The 23,895-nt window shown below is 53.5% G+C and overlaps 2 protein-coding genes across 6 annotated transcripts in view; one reads left to right on the top strand and one right to left on the bottom strand.

Annotated features, from left to right (window-relative positions):
- The window catches only part of WDR19 (WD repeat domain 19), a 54,441-nt gene extending 50,919 nt beyond the window's left edge, over positions 1-3,522 (top strand). For 3 of the 4 annotated variants that reach the window (XM_039914658.1, XM_029046594.2, XM_029046595.1), the window contains 5 exons: positions 1,136-1,286; positions 1,927-2,050; positions 2,462-2,538; positions 2,669-2,791; positions 3,246-3,522. In XM_039914658.1, coding sequence (XP_039770592.1) covers positions 1,136-1,286; positions 1,927-2,050; positions 2,462-2,538; positions 2,669-2,780 — 464 coding nt within the window. In that variant the 3' untranslated portion in view covers positions 2,781-2,791; positions 3,246-3,522. The remainder of the gene's footprint in view (positions 1-1,135; positions 1,287-1,926; positions 2,051-2,461; positions 2,539-2,668; positions 2,792-3,245) is intronic. The other variant, XM_039914657.1, reaches the window with a different exon arrangement.
- An 8,537-nt stretch (positions 3,523-12,059) lies between these two features.
- The window catches only part of RFC1 (replication factor C subunit 1), a 55,069-nt gene continuing 43,233 nt past the window's right edge, over positions 12,060-23,895 (bottom strand). For both annotated transcript variants that reach the window (XM_029046497.2, XM_029046498.2), the window contains 11 exons: positions 22,447-22,561; positions 20,925-21,013; positions 20,498-20,635; positions 20,033-20,128; positions 19,212-19,310; positions 17,692-17,846; positions 17,465-17,582; positions 16,687-16,832; positions 15,260-15,473; positions 12,987-13,190; positions 12,060-12,592 (listed from right to left, as the gene is read on the bottom strand). In XM_029046497.2, coding sequence (XP_028902330.1) covers positions 12,506-12,592; positions 12,987-13,190; positions 15,260-15,473; positions 16,687-16,832; positions 17,465-17,582; positions 17,692-17,846; positions 19,212-19,310; positions 20,033-20,128; positions 20,498-20,635; positions 20,925-21,013; positions 22,447-22,561 — 1,461 coding nt within the window. In that variant the 3' untranslated portion in view covers positions 12,060-12,505. The remainder of the gene's footprint in view (positions 12,593-12,986; positions 13,191-15,259; positions 15,474-16,686; positions 16,833-17,464; positions 17,583-17,691; positions 17,847-19,211; positions 19,311-20,032; positions 20,129-20,497; positions 20,636-20,924; positions 21,014-22,446; positions 22,562-23,895) is intronic.

The raw sequence follows: 23,895 nt of genomic DNA, 5'->3' as shown, positions 1-23,895 counted from the left end.
TCAACTGTCCTTCAATCTTTTGAATATTGAATATGTCCTTTTTTAAGTTGCATAGTAGTAAAAGGTTTGAAAGTATGCCAAGATTGTATGTGAGGCCTGATTATCTTATATCTACCCTCAAGCTTAATGCACCACTTGGCATATAGTAAGTGCTTAACGATTATCATTATCATCATCACCATTTCGGCTAGAAATGCTATTTCACCTCAGAGGTAGATTCCACTTAGACTGTGATCCCCTTGTGGGGCAGCAACTGTATCCGACCTGATTAACTTGTATCTAGCCCAGTGCTTAGTAAATAGGAAGTGCTTAACAAATACCACAATTGATTATTATCATGTCAGATAGAGTGGAAGCTGAGCTAGACACAACCTAGGGAAGAGGCTTTCTCCCATCCTCCATGATCTGACCTGGATTACAGAAATTGCATAGCTAGGGATAATCTAGGCTTCTCCTTAGAGGGTATTGGGAATGTCTTTACCAACTCTGTTATAGTGTATTCTTAGTGTACTCTGTTCAACAACTCAACAACTGTTACTGAACGATAGCACATTGTGGCCTTTCTCGGTAAATGGCATCGTCACCTGTGCCTCACGAGAAGCAGCATGGCTTAGTGGAAAGAGCACAGGCTTGGGAGTCAGGGGTGGTGGGTTCTAATCCTGCCACCGCCACTTGTCAGCTGTGTGACTTTGGGCGTCACCTTGGGCAAGTCACTTAACTTCTCTGTGCCTCAGTTACCTCATCTATAAAATGGGGATGAAGAGTGTGAGCCCCATGTGAGACAACCTGATTAACTTGTATCTACCCCAGTGCTTAGAACAGTGCTTGGCACTTAGCACTTAACAAATACCATTTAAAAGAAGATTGAGCACAAGCAGTTTAAGATGTTCCTCTAAGGTGGTTTCAGAGGTGAATAAGTGTAGTCGTTGTGTGCGTCCAAGATGATCTGTGGGTACGTACAACTTCCGAGCCCCAGCCAGGCCCTCATTGGTTGGAAATCCAGCCCTAATAAGTGCTCAATAAATACGATTATTATTAACAATAATAATAATATAGCTGCCCCCCCCGCCATGTTCCCTGTAAATAAATATACCTTAATGACAGAGGAATCACCGCGGTTCCATTTGGATTGCAGACATCGTGCCCATCCTGACGTCCACCGTGATCGAGTGCCACCGGGCGGGGCTGCGGAGCTCGGCCTTCAGCTTCGCGGCCATGCTCATGCGCCCGGAGTACCGCAGCCGGATCGATCTCAAATACCGAAAGAAGATCGAAGCCATGGTCAGGTCAGGCGGCCGGCGGGAGGGGAAGGGGGAATGGGTTTTTCCTGATTCCTTGGTGGATGAGCTCCCCGAGAGGGTGGCTGTAGAGTAGGAGACCTAGAGCAGAGCTTTGAGGGATACCCATCACTGGGAAATGAAAGGTGGAAGAAGACCCAGTGAAGGAGACTGAGGCACGGTCAGAGAGGTGGGAGAAGACCAAGTCTGTACTGTCTTGGCAAAATTGAGGTCGGGTGGCCTCTCTCGATAAATGGCATCGTCATCTGTGCCTTAGGCAGCTGAGAGATCCAAGGGGACTAGCTGGAATACAGCCCCTCGGGCCGGTCCGAGAGAAAGACCCAGTCTGCTTTCGGGAAAATGAAGCTGGAGGAGAACAGATTGCAGCAGGTTTAGGAGGCAGATGGTGGCAGCAGGGTAGGTGTCGACACCCCGTTCCAGGTGTTAAGACAGAAATGGCTTCTGGGAGGTGGAGCAATAGCTGGAGGGTTCAATACAGGCAGGAGGGAAGGAGCTTGAAGGTGGCAGTAAGGGAGGAAATTATTTACTGAGCGCTCAGCGTGTGCGGAGCACTGTACTAAGCGCTTGAGAGAGTACAGTTCATCAGTTTAGTCATTCATCGTTTTGAACTATGTGATTTGTCCTGAAGGCGACCTGACACCTCAGAGGCCGAAGAGGCAACTGCCCCGTGTCCGTTCTGTGAGTTCCCGCTTCCTGAGTGTGAGCTGCTTTGTCCTGGGTGCAAAAATAATCTCCCGTACTGCATTGCCACGGTGGGTATCTCATCATCAAAACGGTGCTCTTCATTAAGGGGCTTAGTAAAGGCCGAGCACTGGGGCAGCAGTGTGGTAGCATCGACCCTGCACCACCAGGCGGGTGGAATTTTCCAAAAATGATTTTTCCGTAGAAGATGATGCCAGCCGGGACATACCCGGCACTAGGTCTCTGTTTGTGGTTCTCAGTGGATGGGGCCCGGTTGCGTGATGCTCGGTAGCCTAAACTCCTACCCTGAAAGCAAGGCCTTGAGCCGTAACTGGAGTGAAAACGGGGCCGGGAGCACGGTGGTCATTAAGCGGCGGCTGGAATCCGCACAGATGCTTTTGGTCCTCCTTGCTGGGCCGTTTGCAATCGTGGAAACAATGTGAATGTTCAGGAGTGACTGTCTTCCAAATGTGCTGTTGCAGGGCCGACACATGGTAAAAGATGACTGGACGGTCTGTCCGCACTGTGACTTTCCTGCTCTGTACTCAGAATTCACAAAGTAAGTGAATCTGCACTATCAGCCCTCTGCTTGAGTCCGAGTTGAAGAGGGCCTTCAGCCCAGAGCACATCCCTCTGTTGCCCTGTTCTGTTCCCAGATCGGACCTGTGCCGTTTTTGTTTCCAAAACAGCCTGCTCGACTCAGAAAGTCCGTGTCCTATGTGTTCAGAAAGACTGAACGGGGATCAACTTGAGAAAATCTCAGATTGTGCCTCTTACCTCACCCAAGAAGTGGAGCAGTGAGTATTTCTCAGGTAAAGCCCCCAGCTCCCCTGTCCGAAGATCCCGTGCTCACGGCTACTCTCTCCCAGCCCCGAACCACCCACCGTTCCTGGTGCCTAGGCAAGTGGGACAGTCGGTGAGTTGAACAGTCACCACTTTGTGGGCTGAGCGTGTTTCCAGAAAGGGAAGCCGGGACCTGTTGCTGTGCTGTGGCTGGCCAGGGGAACAGCCAGTGACCTTCCCTCAAAATGCCCGTCGTAATCAAGTTGGTTTCAAGTTAGCCTTAACTCGAGTAAATTGGTGAAAGACATATCCCCCCACCAAGTTAGTGTGCCCGGAGTAACTTCATTACATTAGGATTCAGGGTGAGAATTCCACCCCTGCCAGGTAATGGTCAGTTCTAGTTATTAGTCGTTATTGTTTTCAAATCGCCTGAACCAAAACAGATCCATTTCCATCCCCTTAACCGTTCCTCTCTCTTTTCAGGTGAAGAGTCAACCTGAACAGCCTGTGGCATCTGACCAGGCCTCAGTGAGCGGGTAGAGCTGAGGTGGGGGTGTCTGAGAATTAGTCTTTCCCCATCAATCAGTTGAGCGGTAGCATTGGCTCCTCTTTCCATTACAGCCTCTTTGGGCTCCATATCATCATATTCTGCAGTCTCTGCTCCTCGTCCACTAAGAAGCACTGGCTTAGGAATCAGAGGACCTGGGTTCTAATCCCACCTCCGTCACTTGCCAACAGTGTGATTTTGAGCAAGTCACTTCATTACTCTATGCCTCAGTTTCCTCATCTCCAAAATGGGGATTCAGTACTTAGATGGTGAGCCCCCTCCCACCACCCCCATGGGACAGACCGTGTCCCACCTGATTATCTTTTATCTCCCCAGCCGCTTAGTACAGTACTGGGCATAAAGCAAGTGCTTAACACGTTCTAGTATTATTATTATTATGCCCAGGAGAATTCCTACATGGACTGACTCAGAAGAGAACATCTCCAAAACATACAAACCAGCTGTGCCGAGCGATGGCCTATGTGCAGACAGGACAGCTACTAAAATAGTAGGTGAAGCAGGAAGACAACACTAAGGACTGGTTCATTCAGTCAGTCGTATTTTTGAGCACTGTCGCTTCACTGAAAAACAACCTGCAGCAAATCTAGCAGTGGCTCACAAACCCCTTGCTGCTCGTTGTGATCGTCGCACAGAAGAGGTCAACGTAACTCAGGGCCGACCGAGCTATGAGCTAAGTCTGACCCGGCGTGCGAGACAAAGGCTAAGAAGAGCCAAGGATCTGCTGCCCACCACCCAACTAAGAACTTCTACCCATTACCACGGAAAGCCCCGTGACTGCCCTGGACCTCCACTAACACTGCACTGATGAAGGGGACCTAAGGAAGCTTCCCCATGGCGGCGGATGAGGTGGAAACGCCTTCACGGGCTTGTGAAGAGCCGCCGGTCGCTTACGGACGGTCACTCTTTGGAGCAAGGTAGTTGGGGACTGGGGGCGAGTGGTAAAGTAACCAGGCAAACCCAGACCACTTAGTGGAGGGGAAGGGGGCGGGTTGTGGCCTGGGGGAGTAGGGTTCTTGGTCCCTTGCCGCCCCTTACTCAGAATGAGATGGGTCACTCCTGGGGTCTTTCACTATGGTGTTCGTGGTAGCTCAGGTGGCTGCAGAGGTCTGGCCTAGCCAGGTCACTTGAATAGGGTGGGGCGGGGTGGGGGGAAATCAGTGGGTTTAAGGGGCCCAGGACTCTGGGCTGGAAGTCATTGTCCTAATCTGGCCTCCAGATGAAGGGTTAAAGGGTCAAAGCCAATCCACACCACGTACACAGGTTGCTGCCTGGAGGACTCAGCTCCGGTTGTCCCTTCCCAGGTCCGGCCTCCAGAGCCCAGATTACAGCTCTTGTTCATTGGTACTCCCGCTACCAGAGGGAAGAAGACATGTTGGGAACTGGAGGGGTAGGGAACTTTGGTCCCCGGGCCCCCCGAGCCTTAGCTAACTCCCCGTGAAGACCAATTCCTATAGGAGAGGGAGGAGGAGGAAGCCAGGAGTTGCCCCTCCCTGAAGTGTACACTGAACCAATCAGGGAGGGGAATGGGGAAGGAAGGGGAAGGGCTAGCTTGTGAGGACGTAGGGAGAGCTTGTGCTGTGAAACCCGGACCGACCCGAAGCACAGGGAGGGATCGGAGAGGAATCTCTCTCTGGAGGTTCGGGGTCCAGCGGCCGAGAGCCCAGAAGGGGGAAGAGAACGGAAGCCGACGGGGCAGTACAGAGGGCCCTGGAGGGGGAACGGTATTAGAGCCAGGGAGAGGTGGTCCAAACCGCATTGGTTTAGGTTGTTACCTTACTTAGAATATAGTAAATATCGTAGAGCTCCCGGATCTTGGTGTCCTCTTGGGGCAGGGGCTGGGGCCAGGCAGGGAGACACCCGTCCTGGGAAGCCACGGTCAGAGGGCTTTGTCGGCGAGCTTCCTGTGGCCAGCCCTGGTAGAAGGGGGTGGTACAGGTGATGACCTGTACGCCTTCAGAGAGATGCCTGTAAATAACATGCAGCTAGAAGGGGGCCGGCGTTAAACGGCAGTGAGTACCATTGTCTGAAACCTGCAGTAGAAGAATGAGAAAGGTGAGGGGCCTTAGGACCAGCGGAGGTTGAACGGGAGCCAGACAATCCCAGTGTGACTCCAGGGGCACTCTGGGCAGGGATTTAGATCAGAAAACCTCTGGGAATGTCACACTCCCCCTTTGGGGACTGGTTGGGTCAACCCCAAAGTCATACCCTGAGTTTGTCGCGGTGGCCGGGATGGCAGCCGTGGTTTCTGAAGAATGACCTCAATTTGGTCCTTTTCCTTCTCTCCGTCACGTTAACAAAATTTTTCTGCCTGCATTGCAGTGCACTAACTCGGTCTTCAGCTCATGATGGTGAAGTAGGAAGGCAAATCCAGACCCCTTGCATAGGTTAGTAACTGGGGGGTTGTGAATTTAGGGGCCTCTGGGACTCCCGTCTGGATGCCAGGGCAACCATCCTGGTTCTAGAGCGCACAGAGGAGCTCCTGTTGATTGGTACCCATGTTCCTGGAGGAAAGAGGGCATGTTGGGGACTGAGGGAGCAGGGTACATGGTTTCCCGGCTCCCCCAAGGGGAGCTGGACAGGTCAGTCCTCTCCATTCTCATCATCACTTGGGCTGCTGCTGTCCATCGACTTTAAAAAAAAAAAAGTCTTCTGCCTGTAACACCTTGCCTTTGTCTGGCTTCCAGACACCAAATAGTAAAGTGGGAAGGTGATACCAGACCACTTACATAGGTTATTACCTGGAGGGTCGTGAGTTGAGGGGCTCTGTGACTACAACTGGGATTTCATTGCAGTCGTACAGTCTCCAGAGTGCAGATTGTTGGTTGGCCACTCTCATTCCTGGAGGGAAAAGGACATTTGGGGGTGCTGAGGGAGCAGGGCACTCGGTTCAGTGGCTCCCCGGTTGGGGAAATGAGCAGGTCGGTGACGGGGTCTGTCTCTATGCTTACGTCAGCCGGGATGGCTGTTGCCCGGGTGACCAGACACCAGGTCTCAGGCGTGGCCTCAACTCGGTCCTCTCCCTCCTCTTCAGGACGTGAGCTGCCGCTCTCTGTCAGGTGAAAAAAATGATTTTGCCCATATTGCACTTCACTGGCCCTGGCCTTCAGAGCATGAACGGTCACGAGGGAAAAGGCAATCCAGACCCAATTCAGAGCTCATTGTCCAGGCAACCAGTGAGTTTATGGGCTCTGTGACTCTTGATTTGGATTTCCTTGATCTGGTCTGCTCTTCAGAGCACGAACGGTAAAGTAGGCAGGCAAATCCAAACTGCTCGCTTAAGTCATTACATGGAGGGCCGTGAGTCTGGGGGCTTTGGGACTCCCAGCTGGACGTCCTTGCAGCTTTCCACCCTCCAGAACGAACAGAGTAGCCTTTGTTGGTCGGTACTCACCTTCCTAGAGGGAAGAGGACATTTTGGGGACTGAGGAAGCAGGGCAGGTGGTTCCGTGGCTCCCCGCCATGGGGAACTGGACAGGACAGTCCCGTGGTCTTACTCTATGCTTGTTATATAGGCTGGCGTGGCTGCAGTGGTGACCGGACATGGTCTCTCGGGAATGACCACACCTTGGTCCTATCCCTCTTCATCACTTGAATGGCTACTGTCCATCAGATTGGAAAAAAAAGTCTTCTGCCTTTTGGGCATTGCCCTTAGTCTGGTTTCCAGAGCACAAAGGATAAAGTAGGCAGGCAAATGCAGACTGCTTGCATAGGTCATTATCCCTGGTCCTGTGAGTTTAGGGGCTCTTGGACTCCTTTCTGGAAGTCGCTGCAGTCGTCCAGCCTCCGGAGCAGAAACTGTAGCTCCTGTTGGATGGTACTCACGTTCCTGGAGGGAAGAGGGTATGTTGGGGGCTGAGAGAGCAGGGTTTTGGTTCCCTGGGTTGGGGGCCTGGGCAGGTCAGTTCTGGGGTCTTACTCTATGCTTATGTTGGCTGGGATGGCTGCGGTGGTGACTTGACACGGCCTCTCGGGAATGGCCTCAACCTGATCATCTTCCTCCTCTTCACCACTTGTACTGCCGTTGCCCATTAGATTAAAAAAAGTATTAATGCACCGTCCTGCTTTGGCTTCCAGAGCACCAGCAGCAAAGTAGGAACAAATCCCGACCACTTTTGCATAGGTGGTGATTACCTGGGGGACCGGTGAGTTTTGGGACTCCGGGGCTCCATTCTGGACGTGCCTGCCCCGTCTCCATCCAGATCATGAACACGAGGCCGATCCGGGCCACTTTCAGAGTTCATTATCTTGGCAGTTTAGGCACTCCAATCTAGACGTCATTGCCCTGCTCTTCTTCCAGAGCACAAACTGTGAAGTAGGAAGGCAATCCAGACCCCCTGAATAGTTCATGACCTGGGGGTCAGGTGATTTAGGGAGTCTGGTGTTTAGGGACTCTGGGACAGTGATCTGGACGTCACTGCAGTTGTCAAGCCCCCAGCGAGCAAATTGTAGCTCTTGTCACCTGGTCCACAGTGTCCCGACGGGAAGAGGCCATTTTGATTCCTGGGAAGCAGGACACTTGGTTCCCCTGCACCCCCAGCCTCAGGGCCCTGTTTTGGAAACTGAGTGGGTCCATCCTGGGGTCTTACGCTCTGCTCGCCGTGTCGGCCGTGACAGCTCCGGCATTGTCTGGTTACGCTGTCTCAGGGATGACCTCAACTTGGGCCCCTCCCTCCTCTTAATCAAAGTGCCGCTCCCTATCAAGTTAAGAAAAAACATCCTCCCTGTACCACAGGGGGCTGTTTATAAAGCAGGAACCCTCCTTCCCGTAATGTTTTTGAGGGGGATGGGAACCGGTCCAATGAGCAGTCGTGGCAGGGACAGGCCGTTTGGCTGCCCTTCCTCCCCTTCCTTCCTGCGGTAAACACTTGGTGCCTCACCCACGCTCGACAGCCCCAGGCTGGCTTTTAAGCTCTGTTAATGGAGGGGGAAGAGGGAAGGTTCTGCCTGGGCCCCGGCCCGAAAACCGAGGTTCGAATAGGGGCGGCTTGTGCTACAGAGAAGTAGAGCGCCCTGCCCCACCCACCCAAACCCCACAAGGGAGGCCCATAGGCAACCCTGAGAGACAGGCGGAAGGAGCGGAATGAAGGCGTCCTCCTGGGAAGAGTCCCCAGTCAGACAGAAGACAGACTCACCCTCACGGTCTCGGTGGCACCCTGAAGGCTCAACACAGTCGGGTAGGGTCTTCTGCGAATCCCCGTCGTTCCACCGCTGAGCGCTGCGGACTGCTTAGGAATCCTGAAAACACGGGCTACCGCTCTAAGTAGTCCTGAGTCAAGATGGCTGCGGAACCCACCCACCTTTCACCCGAGGAGCCGTCATGGGGGCAGCGATAGACGAGGAGAGGACCAGCCCTCGACAATCTGTAAAAAACTATTGTCAACCGTAAACTGTCTTTTTGCCAGCATATTCATGTTGCTTTTAGGAAAAGTGACAGTTGGACCCTGACCTTAGCAGACGAGAAAGCATGGCCAGAGGGAAAGAGCGAGGCAGGAGATCTGGGGGTCTAAGCCCAGCTCCGCCACCTGCCTGCTGGTGGGCCCTTGATCCCTTGACCTTCTTGGTATGGAAAATGGTGGGGGGTGGGGGTGTTGAGTATATGCTTTCCCTCCTCCCTAAACTTTCAGTTTTTTTGTGGGACAGGAACTCTGTCTTACCTGATTATATCTACCCCTGCATTTAGCACATAAGAGGCACTAAACAAATATTCTTGGTGCAAGCAACTAGTTCCCTCCACTGTGGCGGCTCCCCCACCCTCCCTGGCACCACAGGGCCACGAAGTCCAGCGGAGGAGGACGTCCCTTTGGCCACAAGCATTGTTTTTGCCAGAATGTAGTTGCCCAGTATCACCGGGGCAGATGATGGTGGCTGCTGTCTGCTCTGGCCCTCTGGGGCTGGATGTACTACAGGTCTCCCCCACCCCGCCCAAAACGTAGTGCTCATGGTTTCATCCGCTGCCCTGGGGTCAGTCGGGCCAAGTCACCCTCCCCTTGTTCCCTTCATTGCTTCTAGAGCATGTGTCTGTGTTTCAGAGGAACTCTGCCACTATGCACTGTGGAGGAGAGCAGATGTAAATCACCTTTGGCTACCGTTTTGTACCTTAAAACGCCTGCTTACAAATAAAATTATTTTCTTGATGGTTGGAAGTTTTTTGAGCGGCCAAAATGCGAGGTAAAAGGAGGGAGGCAGAGGGCCGGTTTGGGTTTTGTCTGTCCAGTGTCAAGTCTAAGATCAGTACAAGTACTTGTCCAGTACAAGTCTAAGATGAGTCTGTGACTTAACCAGGATTTTTTTCCTAGTCCCTATTGCCTAAATTTCTGTTGCTGCCGTCTTTGTTGTCTTTTGGCTAAGGGAGATTTAGGATTTAGCTTTGAGCACCTTCTGAATCCCTCTCTCAGGATGGCACCTGGAGAGTTTCCAGTCCTCCTCCAGTCTCAGCTCCGGGAGGGAGGGTCAAGCAGTGGCCTACCCATTCCATTCCTAGCTTGGTCAGTGGCTACAAGTCAAAACTCACCTGTGCTGGGCAGCAGTGGCACAGGAGAGTGTCGAGGGCAGAGACTCAAGTTTACTGCGTGGAAGAAGGCAGTGACAAACCACTTCCGTATTTTTAACAAGAAAACTCTGTGGATACGCTACCGAAACGATGGCACTTGGAGGGAAAGGTGTGTCCGGAGTCGCTGTATGTCGGAAACGACTCGACAGCGTAAGTCAAGACCTTCTGAACGGAGTTAATGACAGCAGGGTCCAGTGGATACAGCACAGGCCAGGGAGTCAGAAGGACTGCCTTTCAATCCTCACTTCCCATTCAAGTTCAGTCTTCACCGCCAAAAACCATCCCCTTAACTGTGACCCAATCCCCACCCTCACCCCCAGAACGCCTCCCAGCCCTAGATGGACAAGATCATGCCCTCAACTCATTTAGAACAATGATATTGTGCTCACCCAAGCCCTTAGTACAGTGCTCTTCACACAGTAAGGTCTCAATAAATACAACTGACTGGCATATAGTAACTGCTTAACGAATACCACAAACAAGAAAAAAAGCAAAGACCCACTAGGGAGGAATTCCATTGCTATCCTAGCTGACTTAGGGTCTTGCAACCTGTCTCATCCTGTCTGTGCACTCAAATAATATCCAACTCCCCTTCTGGCCCACCTTACTCAGGAGTTCTGAGCCACCACATCTCAGAAGTCCCAAATCCACTAAAACAGGGGGGCGGGACCCGCGGTGGACACGGAAGCGCCTGGAGCCCTTCACCCATGATGCTAGTCAAGTTTCTCTCCTTACACCTAACACAGGGACGAGGCACAAAAGACTCACGGGAAACAGAAAAGGGGATAGAGTCCAGATGGACAAAATATATACGAAGTTAAAAAGCGCTAGGAAGTCAATATAAGTTGGAGCCACAGTCCTGCAACCTTGTTTTTCTCTTCAATCAACCCCTGCACTAGAACATCCGAAACGCAAATATAAACTGCAAACTGCAGCAAGACGCTCCAGGCATTCTCCCTTCTTCCCCTCACCCCCACCCGACCCCAGCTTTCCAACCTGGGAAAAGTCATTAAGGCCCATGACAATCACTCACATGGTGCCATCAGCTGTATCTCGCTCAACTGATAAACAACATGGCCTAGTAGATAGAGCAGGGGCCTGCGAGTCAGAAGGACCGGAGTTCTAATCCCAGCTCTGCCGCTTGTCTGTTGTGTGACCGTGGGTGTGTCACTTCACTTCTCGGTACCTCAGTCACCTCATCTGTAATGGGAATTAAGACCGTGAGCCCCGCGTGGGACATGGACTACGTCCAATCTGATTAGCTTGTAGCTACCCCAGCACTTAGTACTGTGCCTGGCACACAGGAAGTGCTTAACAAATACCATAAAAAAAAAGAGCAAAACTGAAGAGTTAGAGAACCAGGAGGAGAAGGTAAGCTGCTGCGGCGGCTTCTGGCTCTTCCTCAACCCGGAATGATCAGAAGGGATCCCAGCCATTGTGGCTACAGCAACCACAAGGCAGCCTCACACCATAGGAAACTACTAAGTGAATTACGGAAGGTCCCCAAGGAGTCAGGAACCAGGGTTACAATTAAGGACACTGCCCAGAGTGGCCCCCACATGAAGAGGTTCTGCCCGTGTCTATTGCAGCAGCTGTCTTGAAGGACCTCCTGCAGCCAAACGCCAGGGATCGGCCTCACCACACTTAGCAAATGCAAGAAATCGGAACGGCGACAAACAGGAGAAAAGATCAGTGGAGAAACGGGGGGTGGTCCTGAGAGGGAAGACCCTTAGGAAAATAGTACAAGGGCCTAAGAAGGGACAACCTAGGGACCCAGTCTGCCCACCCCGGGCTCGCTGGAACCACAAGCTCCAGTCGGCTTTCCTGTTCAGAGGGATGCCTTCATCTTAGTCCTAAAAGACCCCATGGGTGAGTTCTGCTGTGTCAAGAGCCTGGCCCTGCCAAGGGAGCGGCGTGGCCCGGGCGGGTCTGGGGTGGCTCAGGGGTTGGAGATCCTCAGGCCGGAGCCAGCCCGGAAGAGTTCCGGCTGTCAGCTCCCAGGACGGCCTTAGCCGGCCTGCCCCGCCCTCACCACGGTCACACCCGACGGAGCAGGCCGCCCCTAGGCCCCGAGCCGCCTGAGGCCGCCCCGGTTGACAGACTCAGAAGAGAACACCTTCAAATGAGCTGTTGATGGCGCCTTGCCTCGAGCCAGGAAGAACTGGGAGAGAAGATGGGATGGGTCTTGGGAAGCTAGTTTTATTGCAGATTTATTGTAACTTATTTGACAATGTACAAAAGAAACCCAGAAGGCGGTGCTTCCAATGTGCCTATTTACAGGATATTAGCAACTAGCGACTAGTAAAAAATAGGCCTTGGGCCATGAGGCTCCGGTGACCTCAAGGTGGGCAGCGGTCCCAGATGAGCCTGTCGGCCTCCTCCCTTAGCCCCGACCCGAGGTGAGGTGGGCCGGCCCCTCCCCTCTACAAGAGCAGCAAAGTGCTCACAGTTCTCACCTGGGGTGGGGGGGAACCGCCCCCGCCAACCCCAACTCGACCGTCGCTCCGCTGACCTCCTCAGGGACAGACTTTCTCTGGGAGGGGATGACGGGCGGATGGGCGAGGGAGTGTTGGAGCAGGCAGAGTCCAAAGCAGCTAGTCAGCGGCACAGGAAACTCAAGTTTATTCACACTTGGTGAGAACCTCTTCCCTTTGATTTTTTGGGGTCCTCGTGCTTTCCCGGCTTCGATGGCTTTGAAGACTTGGTCTTTTTCTGTGAAGAGAGAATATCTGTCAAATCAGTCTGTCAGTCTTATTTATTGACCACTACTGTGTGCAGAGCGCTGTACTAAGCACTTGGGAAAGGACAATATAACAATAAAGCATTATCACACCCCACTCCCTGCCCCGGCCAGGCTCAGGGCCCCATCGGGGTAGCCTCCACCTCCGGACCATCTGCCCCTCCACCAAACCCCGACGCGGGGGACGTCCCAGCGATGAGTGACCTTCCCCGGCCCCCGTCTTCTCCACGGAACAGCGAGACAAGCCCACGGAGAGCCGCTTGCTTCTAGTCAGTTTATCTTTCCCTCTAAGTCCCGAGAGCCGGGGTGGGAAACCCCAGAACCAGCTGGTCCGGGCCGGGGCTGAGATGGGGGGCTCAGCGGTACCTTGATCATCGCATCGGTTTCCACGGAATCCTGGTCTTGCTCTTCAGAGTGGATTTCGTCTTCGTTCAGCTCTTCACCGGCTTCCCCTTCCAGGGCTGGCCCTAGCCCCAGCCCCGCCCCTCGCTTGGACACCTTTATGCCGGGAAGGGAATACGGCGTGAGATGGGCCTCTCTATTGTAGGCGCGGGTGAAGGCTGCCTTGACCTGTTGGGGGAGAGGGCCAGGGGGTAGTTAGGGGTGGGACAGCGGTAAAGCCAAACGCACTAAAAACCTATCCCGACTCCGGATCGAGATAAACAGAGGGAGGTAACGGGAAGAAGAGGGGGAGGGGGAGCCAGAAGGAGGAAACAAGAGAGGCCCGTGCTCAACTTGCCGAACTCCCATGGGAAGTGGGGGCATAAAGGGAAAGGCCACATCAAGTTTTTAATACATCCCATTTTGTCATTCACACCAGTCCCCATCTGGGCCCAGCTGCATAATGAAGAGGAAGAGGGGGTCGGGAGGTCTTCAAAATCCAGGAAAGCAGAGTCCCCATCTCTCCCATCTCCACATCTATCCAAACTCGGGATGGGTCACATACACCCGCTACATGAATCTCCTCTCCACCATTTCAATCGACTCCCCCACCTTCCTCCCTATCCCAGGAGGCCCGCAACCCTGGGGGGGGGGGGGGTCACCCTGAACCCCTCGCTCTCCCAAGCTCATTCTACGGACAGATCTTGCCACTTTTTCCCGGGCTCGCTGAACCACCAGAACTTCCTGCCACAACCCCGGTACGAGTTCCGGTCTTGTCACAGCTAGCCTCGGGCGTCAACCTCCCGGCCGGTCTTCTCCACTCCTCTCGCCTCTCTCCCAGCCAACGTCTGCTCGACGCTGCTGGCCGGCTCCATCTCCCTGGAGCGTCACGCGGCCCGCATCTCTGCTCTCCTCCCTCCTGACCCTGCTCTGGCTCCGGGTCTCTCCACGACAAACCGCAGCTTCTCACCATCAGCTCCTAGGCCCTCCAGGATCTGATCTGATCTGATCCCACCTCACACCTCTGTTCTCATCCCTGCTACTCCCCAACTCGCTGTCCTCGTTCCTCCCAAGCCTATATTCTGGGTCTTCTTCGCTCTTGACTCTCCAGCCTCCACCCCCTCACTGTTGCTGGCTTTTGGGGATTTTTTTTATGGTATTTATCATGTGTTTATTATGTGCCAGGCACTGTACTAAGCAAGCACTGGGGCAGACACAAGCTAATCAGGTTGGACACCATCCACATCCCACGTGGGGCTCACGGTTTTAATCCCCATTTTCCAGAGGAAGTAACTGAGGCCCAGAGAAGTGAAGTGAAGCCCAAGATCACAGAGCAGACAAGTGGCAGAGCTGGGATTAGAACCCAGATCCTTCTGACTCCCAGGCCTGTGCTTTGCATCTCATGCTGTTCCCCCAGTTTGGAACTCCCTCCCTCATTCAAACCACTGCTCTCCCCAGACATAAAACCCCTCATAAAGGGCTACCTCCTCTGATAAATCTTTCCTAATTAATCTCCCAGCATCCAGAATTTTTTTTAATTGGAATTTTTTAAGTGCTTGCTATGTGCCAGGTGGTGTACTAAGCACTGGGTTGGAGGCAAGCTAATCAGATTGGACACAGTCCACATCTCACATGGGGCTCTCGGTCATACTCCCCATTTTACAGATGAGATAACTGAATCCCAGAGTCATTAGGTGACTTGTCTAAGGTCACACAACCGACAAATGAAAGAACCGGGAAAAGAACACAGGTCCTTTTGACTCCCAATCCCAATCTCATGCTCTATCCCCTAGGTCACGATGCTTCTCGGTGGAATGTAACAATTCCATTAGCATTTACAAACTCACTTAGGCTCACGTACATGTACTCAATGACCAACTGTGACCATTCTGCTTGTAAATATTTGTGTTGCCCCCACTGACAGAGCGTGGGCAGGGTACAGGTCGTTTCTTCAGTCTGTACTTCCCAAGTACGTCGTGCAGCGCACTGCACCGGGTGGGCCCTCAAAAACGACACCCATCACCACTACTGCTGCTTCAAAACAGAGACCCCAGAAGACAGGATGAAGCGCACAGATCTGAGCCGGCCCTGCGAGACTCCCCGGCCTCTGGGCACACGGGCCTACCACGACCTGAGCTAGCCCGCCTCGGAGGATCCCCGGGAGACGGAAGCCGGCTCGGGGCCCCCATGCGGACCATCCCTTCGACCGGCAACCCGAGCTCTGGGGACGGGGATTGAGCGGGGGTCTTGGATTTTACCTTGGGATCCACAGTAGAGAAGGGACTTGGTTTCCCGCCCCAGCTGCTTATCTCCATGATGTTTTCGAAGTCTTCTCGCAGCAGGTGATAGGTGTCCATGAGGGCCACGGCCTCCTGCACCCCTTCGGCCCCGTGGCCCGCCAGGGGTCTGACCAGGGCGTCCCGCACGTGGGGCAGGTACTCCAGGTTCACTGTTCTTTTGCTGGAGTGAGTTCTTTCCCCAAGAAAAGAAAACCGAGTCAGCAGGGATGGTACCTCCCGGGGTGCCCGGCGGAGAGGAGCGGGAGCGGGCTGTCCTCGAGGGAAAGCAGCTCGCCATCGAGGGCCCGGCTCCATCCGGTCTAACCCCTTCCCAAGCCCGGGGTGACGACGATCAAGTCTGCCGGCCGGCGGATGGACGGACAGACGGACGGCTGTTCAGCCCCAGGCCCTGCCCCAACCCCAGCCGCAGGGCAGAGCGGCTGCCAGTGGGCAGGGCGGGCCCATCTTGCCCAGCGTGCTCAAGCTCCAACAGACATTCCCAAAAGGACCCTGAAAGCTAGAGTCCCAGCAGCTTTGGGGAGCAGCTGGACTCGCTCCCGGCTCCTAGCTCTGACCCGTCCTTGGAGAGAGGTGGGGAGTGGCGGGGGCGGTACCCAAGCCAAGAGCCTCCAGGAGAGGCCTGGTCACAGCAAAGTGCTGCAGAAGGCAAAGCGGCATTGTTTTTATGGTATCTGTTACGCACTTACTAGGTGCTGAATTAAGCGCTTGGGGTAGTCACGAGCTAAGCAGGTTGGACACGATCCATGTCCCACATGGGGCTCCCAGTCTCAATCCCCACTTTACAGGTGCACTATCTAAGCCCCAGAGAAGTGAAGCGACTCGCCCAAGGTCACACAACAGACAAGTGGCAGACTGGGGATTAGAACTCAGCTCCTTCTGACTTCCAGGCCCGTGCTCTATCCATTAGACCACGCTGCTTCTCTGGCTTTGAGGGACTAAAAGGCCATGGTGGGGAGGACTTATACACAGCCCCCACCCTGCTACCCCACCTCACTCTTCTTTTCCTGAAAGCGCATGGGGGAAGCCACGTGGCAAAGCCCCCTCATCCCCTCCCCACGGCCGGAATGGTCCGAGGGCAGGGTCGCTCTCGGCCCTGAGCCCCAAGCAGCCGCCTTCAGTCGGCCCGGAAAAACACTAGCAGCCCACTTCTCCACCCCAGCGACAGCAGACCGACTCAGAGAAACCTCTTCCCAACCAGTGTGCACTCCCTTTCCTTTGTCCTCCAGCACAAAAGTCCTCCCGATGATTCAAGCTAAACTCCCATCGCGCCATCCACCTGAGAAATCTCCACGGCCGTCCCACCCCTCAACCCCCACCTCCGCGGGGACCGGAGCGGGAGCCGGCGGAAGGCGAGGACCCGGAACCGGCCCGGTTTGTTTCCTTACCGCAGGCTCATGTGCAGGGCCAGCTCTTGGACGATGCGGTCGTGCTTGCCCATGGAAGAGTGTTTCCCCAACCAGCTGGGGAAGTTGGGGAACTGGGTCATGTAGCCTCGCATCAGCTCCCCGGGGAGGACGCTCGAGTAGATGGCCTGGGAGCGGAGAAGGGGGGTGGGAGAGAGGGAGGGGTCAGAGGCCACGTCCTGCACCACAGGAGCAAAGGCAGCTTCCGGGGGAGGAAGAGCCGGAGGAAGGGGAAGAGCCGGGGACGCAGGCCAAGGCGACAAGCCCGCTCTCGGGAGCCGATAACCCAGCACCGCTCCGAGTCCCGGAACGGGCCCGGCCCGCTCACTTGGTACTTGGAAAACCTTCTCCTGAGCCTGGAGGCCCGAGTCCAAGCTCAGCTGATGGGGTGAGTCTCGGCCCTACCCACCCCCACCGTCACCTCCCACGCTAACTCCGGACTCGGTTCCGTCGCCAGGGTCCAAGCCGGAGAGGCGGCTCGCGGCCGGGTCAGCCCAGGAATTAGCCCGGAAATGGATTCCTCTGACGTGACTCCAGGGCTGGGACCGCTGCCCGGCCCTTCCCAGCCCAGCCCTGTCCGGAGGCCCGAATAAAAGCACAGCTACCAATCACGGCTCACGGACAGCAAGGTGGTGGTGGTCACTGGGGGAGCTGCGGGGCGGGAGGGCTGGCTGACCAGCCGGGGGCCGTGGGCCGGGCAGCGGGGAAAGGCGAGCCGTGGCTGACAGGCAAGGCTGGGAGACTCGCAGTCTGGTGGTACCTGGGTTGGGAGGAGGCTCCAGTTTTGTTTGCTGCGGATTTGCCTGTCCACCAGGTCTCCATCACATATACTGTCCGCTGCTCTGCTCAACAGCATCAAGTGCTTTTTGATGTTTCCCCTGGAGGGAAGAAAGAGTCTGGATGAGCACAGGCCCTGGCCCAGGGGACTGGGCCCCGTCCTTGGCTTCCGGCCCATCCCGAGGCCGGCAGTCACCCCCCGTCACTCACCCGGCGGCCGCGGGTTTCACATGAACGTAGTTTTCTTGGACAAAGAGGGGTGCGATGCTGTAATCATGGAAGAACAGGTCCGATTTGTCCACTAGGGACATGTGAGCCGTCTCCTCCCCAGCCGCAAACACTTTCCGGGCAACATCAAACGGGCTCTGAAAAGACAGCAGCACGTTCAAAGAGTGGGCCGGGCCCCAGCTCACACCGTCCGGGCCCCTCCGTGTGGTCAATCGATCAATGGTATCTTCTGAGCGCTATGTGCACAGTGCTAGACTAAGTGCTTGGGAGAGTGCGACACAACAGAATCAGCAGACACGTCCCCTGCCCATCACGAACACTTTCTGGAATGACTCCCAAGTCTTAACAGGATGGAGAGAAACCAAACCCGAGACCTCTCCAAGTCTGACTGCAACAACGCTTAGCGTATTTCCTCGCAAAATGGCCCATTTTGGGCATGGCTTTTGTACCATTAAAACAGGAGTGAGGCTAGTATATGGGTCTTCTAAGAAGTAGAGCAATAGGAGAGGAGAAAAAAAAGGGAAAAGAGGACAGAAGAGGAAGGCATCTCTCACTCTTAATGCACTCACTCGTTGCTGCATTCAATTATCAGTCAATAACACTTACTGAGTGTTCAAATCTGTGCAGAGCACTGTATTAAGTGCTTGGGAGAGTATAATACAACAGAATTAGGGGACACATTCCCTGTCCTTAAGTTTACAGTGAATTATGTCAACGCCCTGCAGCCTTCACATTCTCATCCCACCCAAAGACGTATAAATCCACTAGCTTTATATTTTCTGACCTATTTCTACCCATCCTCAAAACTTCAGATCTACTTTTCAAGTGCACATTAACATTTATTTTAATATTTCTAAGTACTTCTGACTGCATTACAAGCTCCTTGTGCCTTTCCTCACTTTTCCTTCCCCTTTCCTCTCATCTATCCTTCCCTCTCCTGCCCTCTCCTGCATGGTTCTTGCAATCTAAGTAGGAGGGATAACAGGAGAACTGCAGCACAGGGAAGTGACTACCCAAGGGCAAACTGCAAAAAAAAACCTGGCAGTCAGGATTAGATCCCAAACCCATGCTTTTTCCACTAGGCCACTAATTTTAGCACTGAAAATATACGGGAATAAGTATAATTTCCCACAAATATGACTATGTATATATGTGTACATCCTTACTTTCCCCCCTCCTGTTGCCACTGATTGTAAATCATTTGTCTGCACTCCTCTAATGTATTATAATCTCCTAAGGGACTAAATCTTTTGGGTGTATTGCAGTCTCCCAAGAGCATAGTACAGTGCTCTGCATAAAGACAGCTGAAAAACGATGATCAGTGTTATTTACTGAGCGCTTAACTGTGAGCAGAAAACTGTACTGACAGCTTGGGAGAGTACGACTGAAATGGTAGATGGGTTTCTTGCCCACATTGAGCTTCCACTCCTGACTGAAGGAGGAAACGGGGGGGGGGGGGGGGGAGGCGGAAAAGGGCACCAGAGCGGCATCATTTCTCTTACCAGTTTGATATCCTTCCTGGCTCTGTTGGAATCAGCCTTGGCCTGGTCATAGTTGAGAGCCTTACTTTTCGCACACCACATACTGAGGTTGTGTAGGACCTGAGAGACACAAGAACACAAGCTTGGTGTGGGCAGAGAACAAATGATGACGATGACTATGATGAAAGTGGTACTTGCTAAGCACTTGATGATGATGACGGCGGCATTTGTTAAGTGCTTACTATGTGCCAGGCACTATACTAGGCGCTGGGGTGGATACAGGCAAATCAGGTTGGACTCAGTCCCTGTCCCATGTGGGGCTCACAGTCTCAATCCCCATTTTATAGATGAGGGAACTGAGGCCCAGAGAAGTGAAGTGACTTGCCCGAGGTCACACAGCAGATACGTGGCAGAGCCGTGACTTTCTGATTCCCAGGCCTGGGCTCTATCCACTGTTCCATGCACTTACTTAAGTGCCAAGCACTGTTCTAAATGCTGGGGTAGATACAAGTTAATCAGGTTGGACATAGTCCTTGCCCCATACGGGATTCACAGTTTTATCCCCGTTTTACAGAAGAGGTAACTGAGGCACAGAGAAATGAAGTGACTTGCCCAAGATCACACAGCAGATATACGGGGGAGCCGGCATTAGAACCCAAGTCCTTCTGACGCCCAGGTCTGTGCGAACTAAACGGTGGCGGGTATCATACTAATCGTGGTATTTACTCAGCGCCCTTGCTGCGCACCGTTTTTAAGACCGGGGTAAGTGCCTGGGGTAATCAGGACGGACAGGTGGCGGGTGGGACGGGAGTGCGGGGTGGCAGCCAAGCAGGGTCACGCACCTGCCGGATGTCCTGGTTGGCTCCCAAGATGATCTCGTTCATCGCAGGCGGGGGGATCTTCAGCCCCTCTTTGAACGCAATAGACATCATCGCTCCCTGAAACACACCAGTCAAATCAGGCATATTTCCAATCAGTCGATCCTATCTACCAAGCTCTTACTAAGTGCAGAGAAACGTACTAAGTGCTTGGTACAATATAACAGAGCCGATAGAGAGGCTCCCGCCCATGACGAGCTCACAGACTAGAGGGAGAGACAGGCATTAAAGTAAATAAGCAAATTACGGATACAGACATAAGGGTTGTAGGGCTGAGGGAAGGGTGAATGAGGAGTGCAGATCCAACTGCAATGGCGACGCAGAAGGGAGGGGGAGAACCAAACGCAAAGAAATGAGGTGCTGCCTCTCCAACCCCACACAACGGGAAAGGGAGGGAGAGAGAGATCCGAAACCCCCTTGGTATCCTACCTTTATCTGTTCCACGCGGGGCCTCTGAAAGCGAAGGTCAAAGCAGTAATGGACCAAGGAGCGAATTTTGGGGTGGTTCCGGTCGTTACACATGCAGATGATGGGGATCTTGGTCTGTCTAATCAGGCCGATGAGCTCCTGAAAAGGTCAACGGGCCAACTTGAGAACGCCGGCGGGCCCCTCCACCCCTCACCGGCCGGACCCCGTCGCTATGGAGAACATCCCCCAGGGGAGAACTGAGCGGCTCTCTTTCTACCCGATGGTCGCGCAGGTTCCGGGGCCTCTGGCCAGTATGGGAGCCCCGGCTCAACCTCGGCCTCCTCTGCCAGCAGCCCCCCAACTCCTTCGGCAAGGCACCCCTCTCCTGCGCAGCTGCTCCGCCCATGACGCCCACGCCTCTCCCCGACGCGGGCCGAGAAGCCGTTACCTGGATTCCTCCCCTGTCCTCGTTGCCTGCCATTCCGTCCACCTCGTCCATGATCAGGGCGTGTTTCCCGCCCCCGGCCTGGATGACACCTAGCCGACGGGAATCAGGTAGTCAGTCAGTCGGTCAATCCTATTTACCAAGGGCTTACTGGGTGTAGAGCCCTATTCTAAGCGCTTGGGAGAGTACAGTATAACAATAAACAGACACATCCCCTGCCTATAATGAGCTTACAGTCTAGAGTTGGGGGGGACAGATATTAATATAAATCAATAAATGACAGGTACATAAGTGCCGTAGGGCTGGGAAGAGGGATGAACAAAGGGAGCAAATCAGGGTGAGGCGGAAGGGAGCGGGAGAAGAGGAAAGGAGGGCTTAGTCAAGGAAGGCCTCTTGGAGGACATGTCTTCAAATACAGCTTTGAAGGGGGCCGTGAGTAAATTTCTGTAGGATATGAGGAGGGAGGGTACTCTATGCCAGTGGCAGGATGTGGGCACTGATCTAAAGGGCAAAAGTACGTAGCCATTCTCCCAAGCCATCGTGCTTTCCCCTGAACCGCACACAGCATTCTTGTCCTTGCTGTCGTCTCCTTTTTTTCCCCCAGCCATGCCCCGGCCCCCTGGCCCCAGACCACCCCCTCGCTCCCTCCGCCTCATGTAGAAGCAGCGTGGCCTAGAGGATAGATCCTGGGCCTGAGCTCTAATCTCGACACCGCCACCTGTTTGCTGTGTGGCCTTGGTTAAGTCGCGTCACTTCCCTGGGCCTCAGTTCCCTCAGCTTCAAAATGGGGGTGTGGGACAGGGACTACGTCCAACCTGATTTGCTCGTACCCACCCCGGTGCTTAGAACGGTGCCTGGCACATAGTATGCGCTTAATAAGTGCCAGAACAAATGCCACAGTTATTTCTCCATCTTCCTCCTCCTCCTCCTCCTCCTCAGCAGGGACATCTGGATGGTGGATTTCTGTGCTCTCCTAACTCCCCGCGGCTGCTTGGGGTGCCACGTCGAGCATCAGTGGAGGAGAGGAACTATGTCCAACTCGATGAGCTTGTGTCTACCTCAGCACTCAATAGGGTGCTTGCCACAGATTCAGTCCTTAATAAATACCACTATTACTATGTCAATGCCACTGCCATTCACGATTCTCCCTCGAGAAGCTCTAGTCGGACCTAACCCCTCCCGAGGATAAAATGACCTTTTCTTCCCTAAATGATCTCAAGTAAAAGAATAATAGCATTTGTTCAATGATTATTACAGGTGCCAGCCCTGCACTAATCAGGACGGATACAGTCCCTCTCCCGCATGGGGCTAAAAGTTTTAGTAAGAGGAATAACAGGTTTTTCATCCCCGTTTTACAGATGCTGAAACTGAGGCTCAGAGAAGTCAAGTGACTGACTCTCAAGATCCCACAGCAGGCAGGTGGCAGAGCCGGGATTAGAACCGGGTCCTGGGACTCCCAGACCCGGGCTCTCTTCACAAGACCAAGCTGCTTCTTTACATACAAATACTTCCAAAGGTCACCTACTGGAACAGAAGCCTTTAATGCTGGTGTTATTCAGAGATTCGGCCACGATCTCCTTCAGGCTGTTTTTACTTCGGGTGTCGCTCGCATTCAGCTCCACAAAACTGTACCCCAGCTCCTGGTTGGAAACAAATCACCATTACTCTCCCATGACCAATCAGCAACACAAACATTCAGAGGGAAGGGGAGAATCACACCGTCTCTTTGGGGTGAAGCTGCCTTTATCGAATTCCTATTTAAAATATGCCAAAAGAGCTGTCTCCTCTTTTGTGCCTATGTCTATGTCAGCCTGGCTTATAACCTCATCCTTGACTGAAAAAGCATTCATTCATTCATTCGTATTTATTAAGCGCTTACTGTGTGCAGGGCACTGCACTAAGTGCTTGGAAAGTTCAATTTGGCAACAAATAGAGATAATCTCAACCCGACAACGGGCTCAAAACTTAGAAGATGGGGCCTTCTAGAAGCAGTGTGGCCTAGTGGAAAGAGGGTGGGCCTGGAAGTCGGAGGATCTGACGGGGCTCTAACTCCAGTTCTGTCATTTGTCTGCCGTGTGACCTCGAGCAAGTCGCTTCAGTTCTCTGTGCCTCAGTTCTCTCATCTGTAAAATGACATGGACTGTGTCCAGCCTAATCAGCCTGTATCTACCCCACCGCTTAGTACAGCATCTGCCCCGAAACAAATACCATAAAAAGGATGGGGGGATAGATTTCACTAAGACTGATCTGGAAAAACGATTTAGCCAAACCATTCTACGAAATATTGCTTCCTTGCAAACAGTAGCTGCAATGACTATGCAGTATTCAATTCAAGAAGGAGGGCAAGGAAACTCAATGTGGAAGCCACAGGGGCAATATGAATCATCCTTTTAACAGCGACAAGAGGCTACCCTGTGAAGGTGCTGAAACCGCTGTCTACCGGTACGGAGAGAGCACCTGCCACAGATGGACAGATGGAGAAGCGGTGTGGCCTGGCGGAAAGAGCTCGGGCCTGGGAGTCGGAAGGACCTGGGCTGTAATCTCGACTCCGCCAACGGCCTCCTGTGTAACCCTGGCAAGTTACTTCTCTTCTCTGTTACCTCAGTTCACTCATCTGTACAATAGGGATTAAGACTGGGAGCCCCATGTGGGTCAGGGACCAACTTGATTAATCTGTATCTACCCTAGCGCTTAGTAGAGTGCTAGGTAAATAGTAAGCACTTAAATACCAAGTTAAAAAAAGAAAAAATTCCACGAGGCCGGCAGGAGGGGCTGGGGCAGCTCAGGATCCACAGCCCCACCACCACCACCTCTCTCCAGACTTTGCCCGCTGCTCCAGCCCCCAAGGAGAGACACGGGTCCAATAGGCCTGAGAGGAACCGAGGCTGGCATGGTAGTTCCTCAAATTTCCTGTTTAGCCCCACCTGCGCTGGACCAAGGTGGGCGGGGGGATGAGGCAGCCCCATCCCCAAAA

The sequence above is a fragment of the Ornithorhynchus anatinus genome, chromosome 18 (assembly GCF_004115215.2).
Source record: "Ornithorhynchus anatinus isolate Pmale09 chromosome 18, mOrnAna1.pri.v4, whole genome shotgun sequence".
Taxonomy (NCBI): Eukaryota; Metazoa; Chordata; class Mammalia; order Monotremata; family Ornithorhynchidae; genus Ornithorhynchus; species Ornithorhynchus anatinus.
This window is presented reverse-complemented; position numbering and strand designations above follow the sequence as displayed.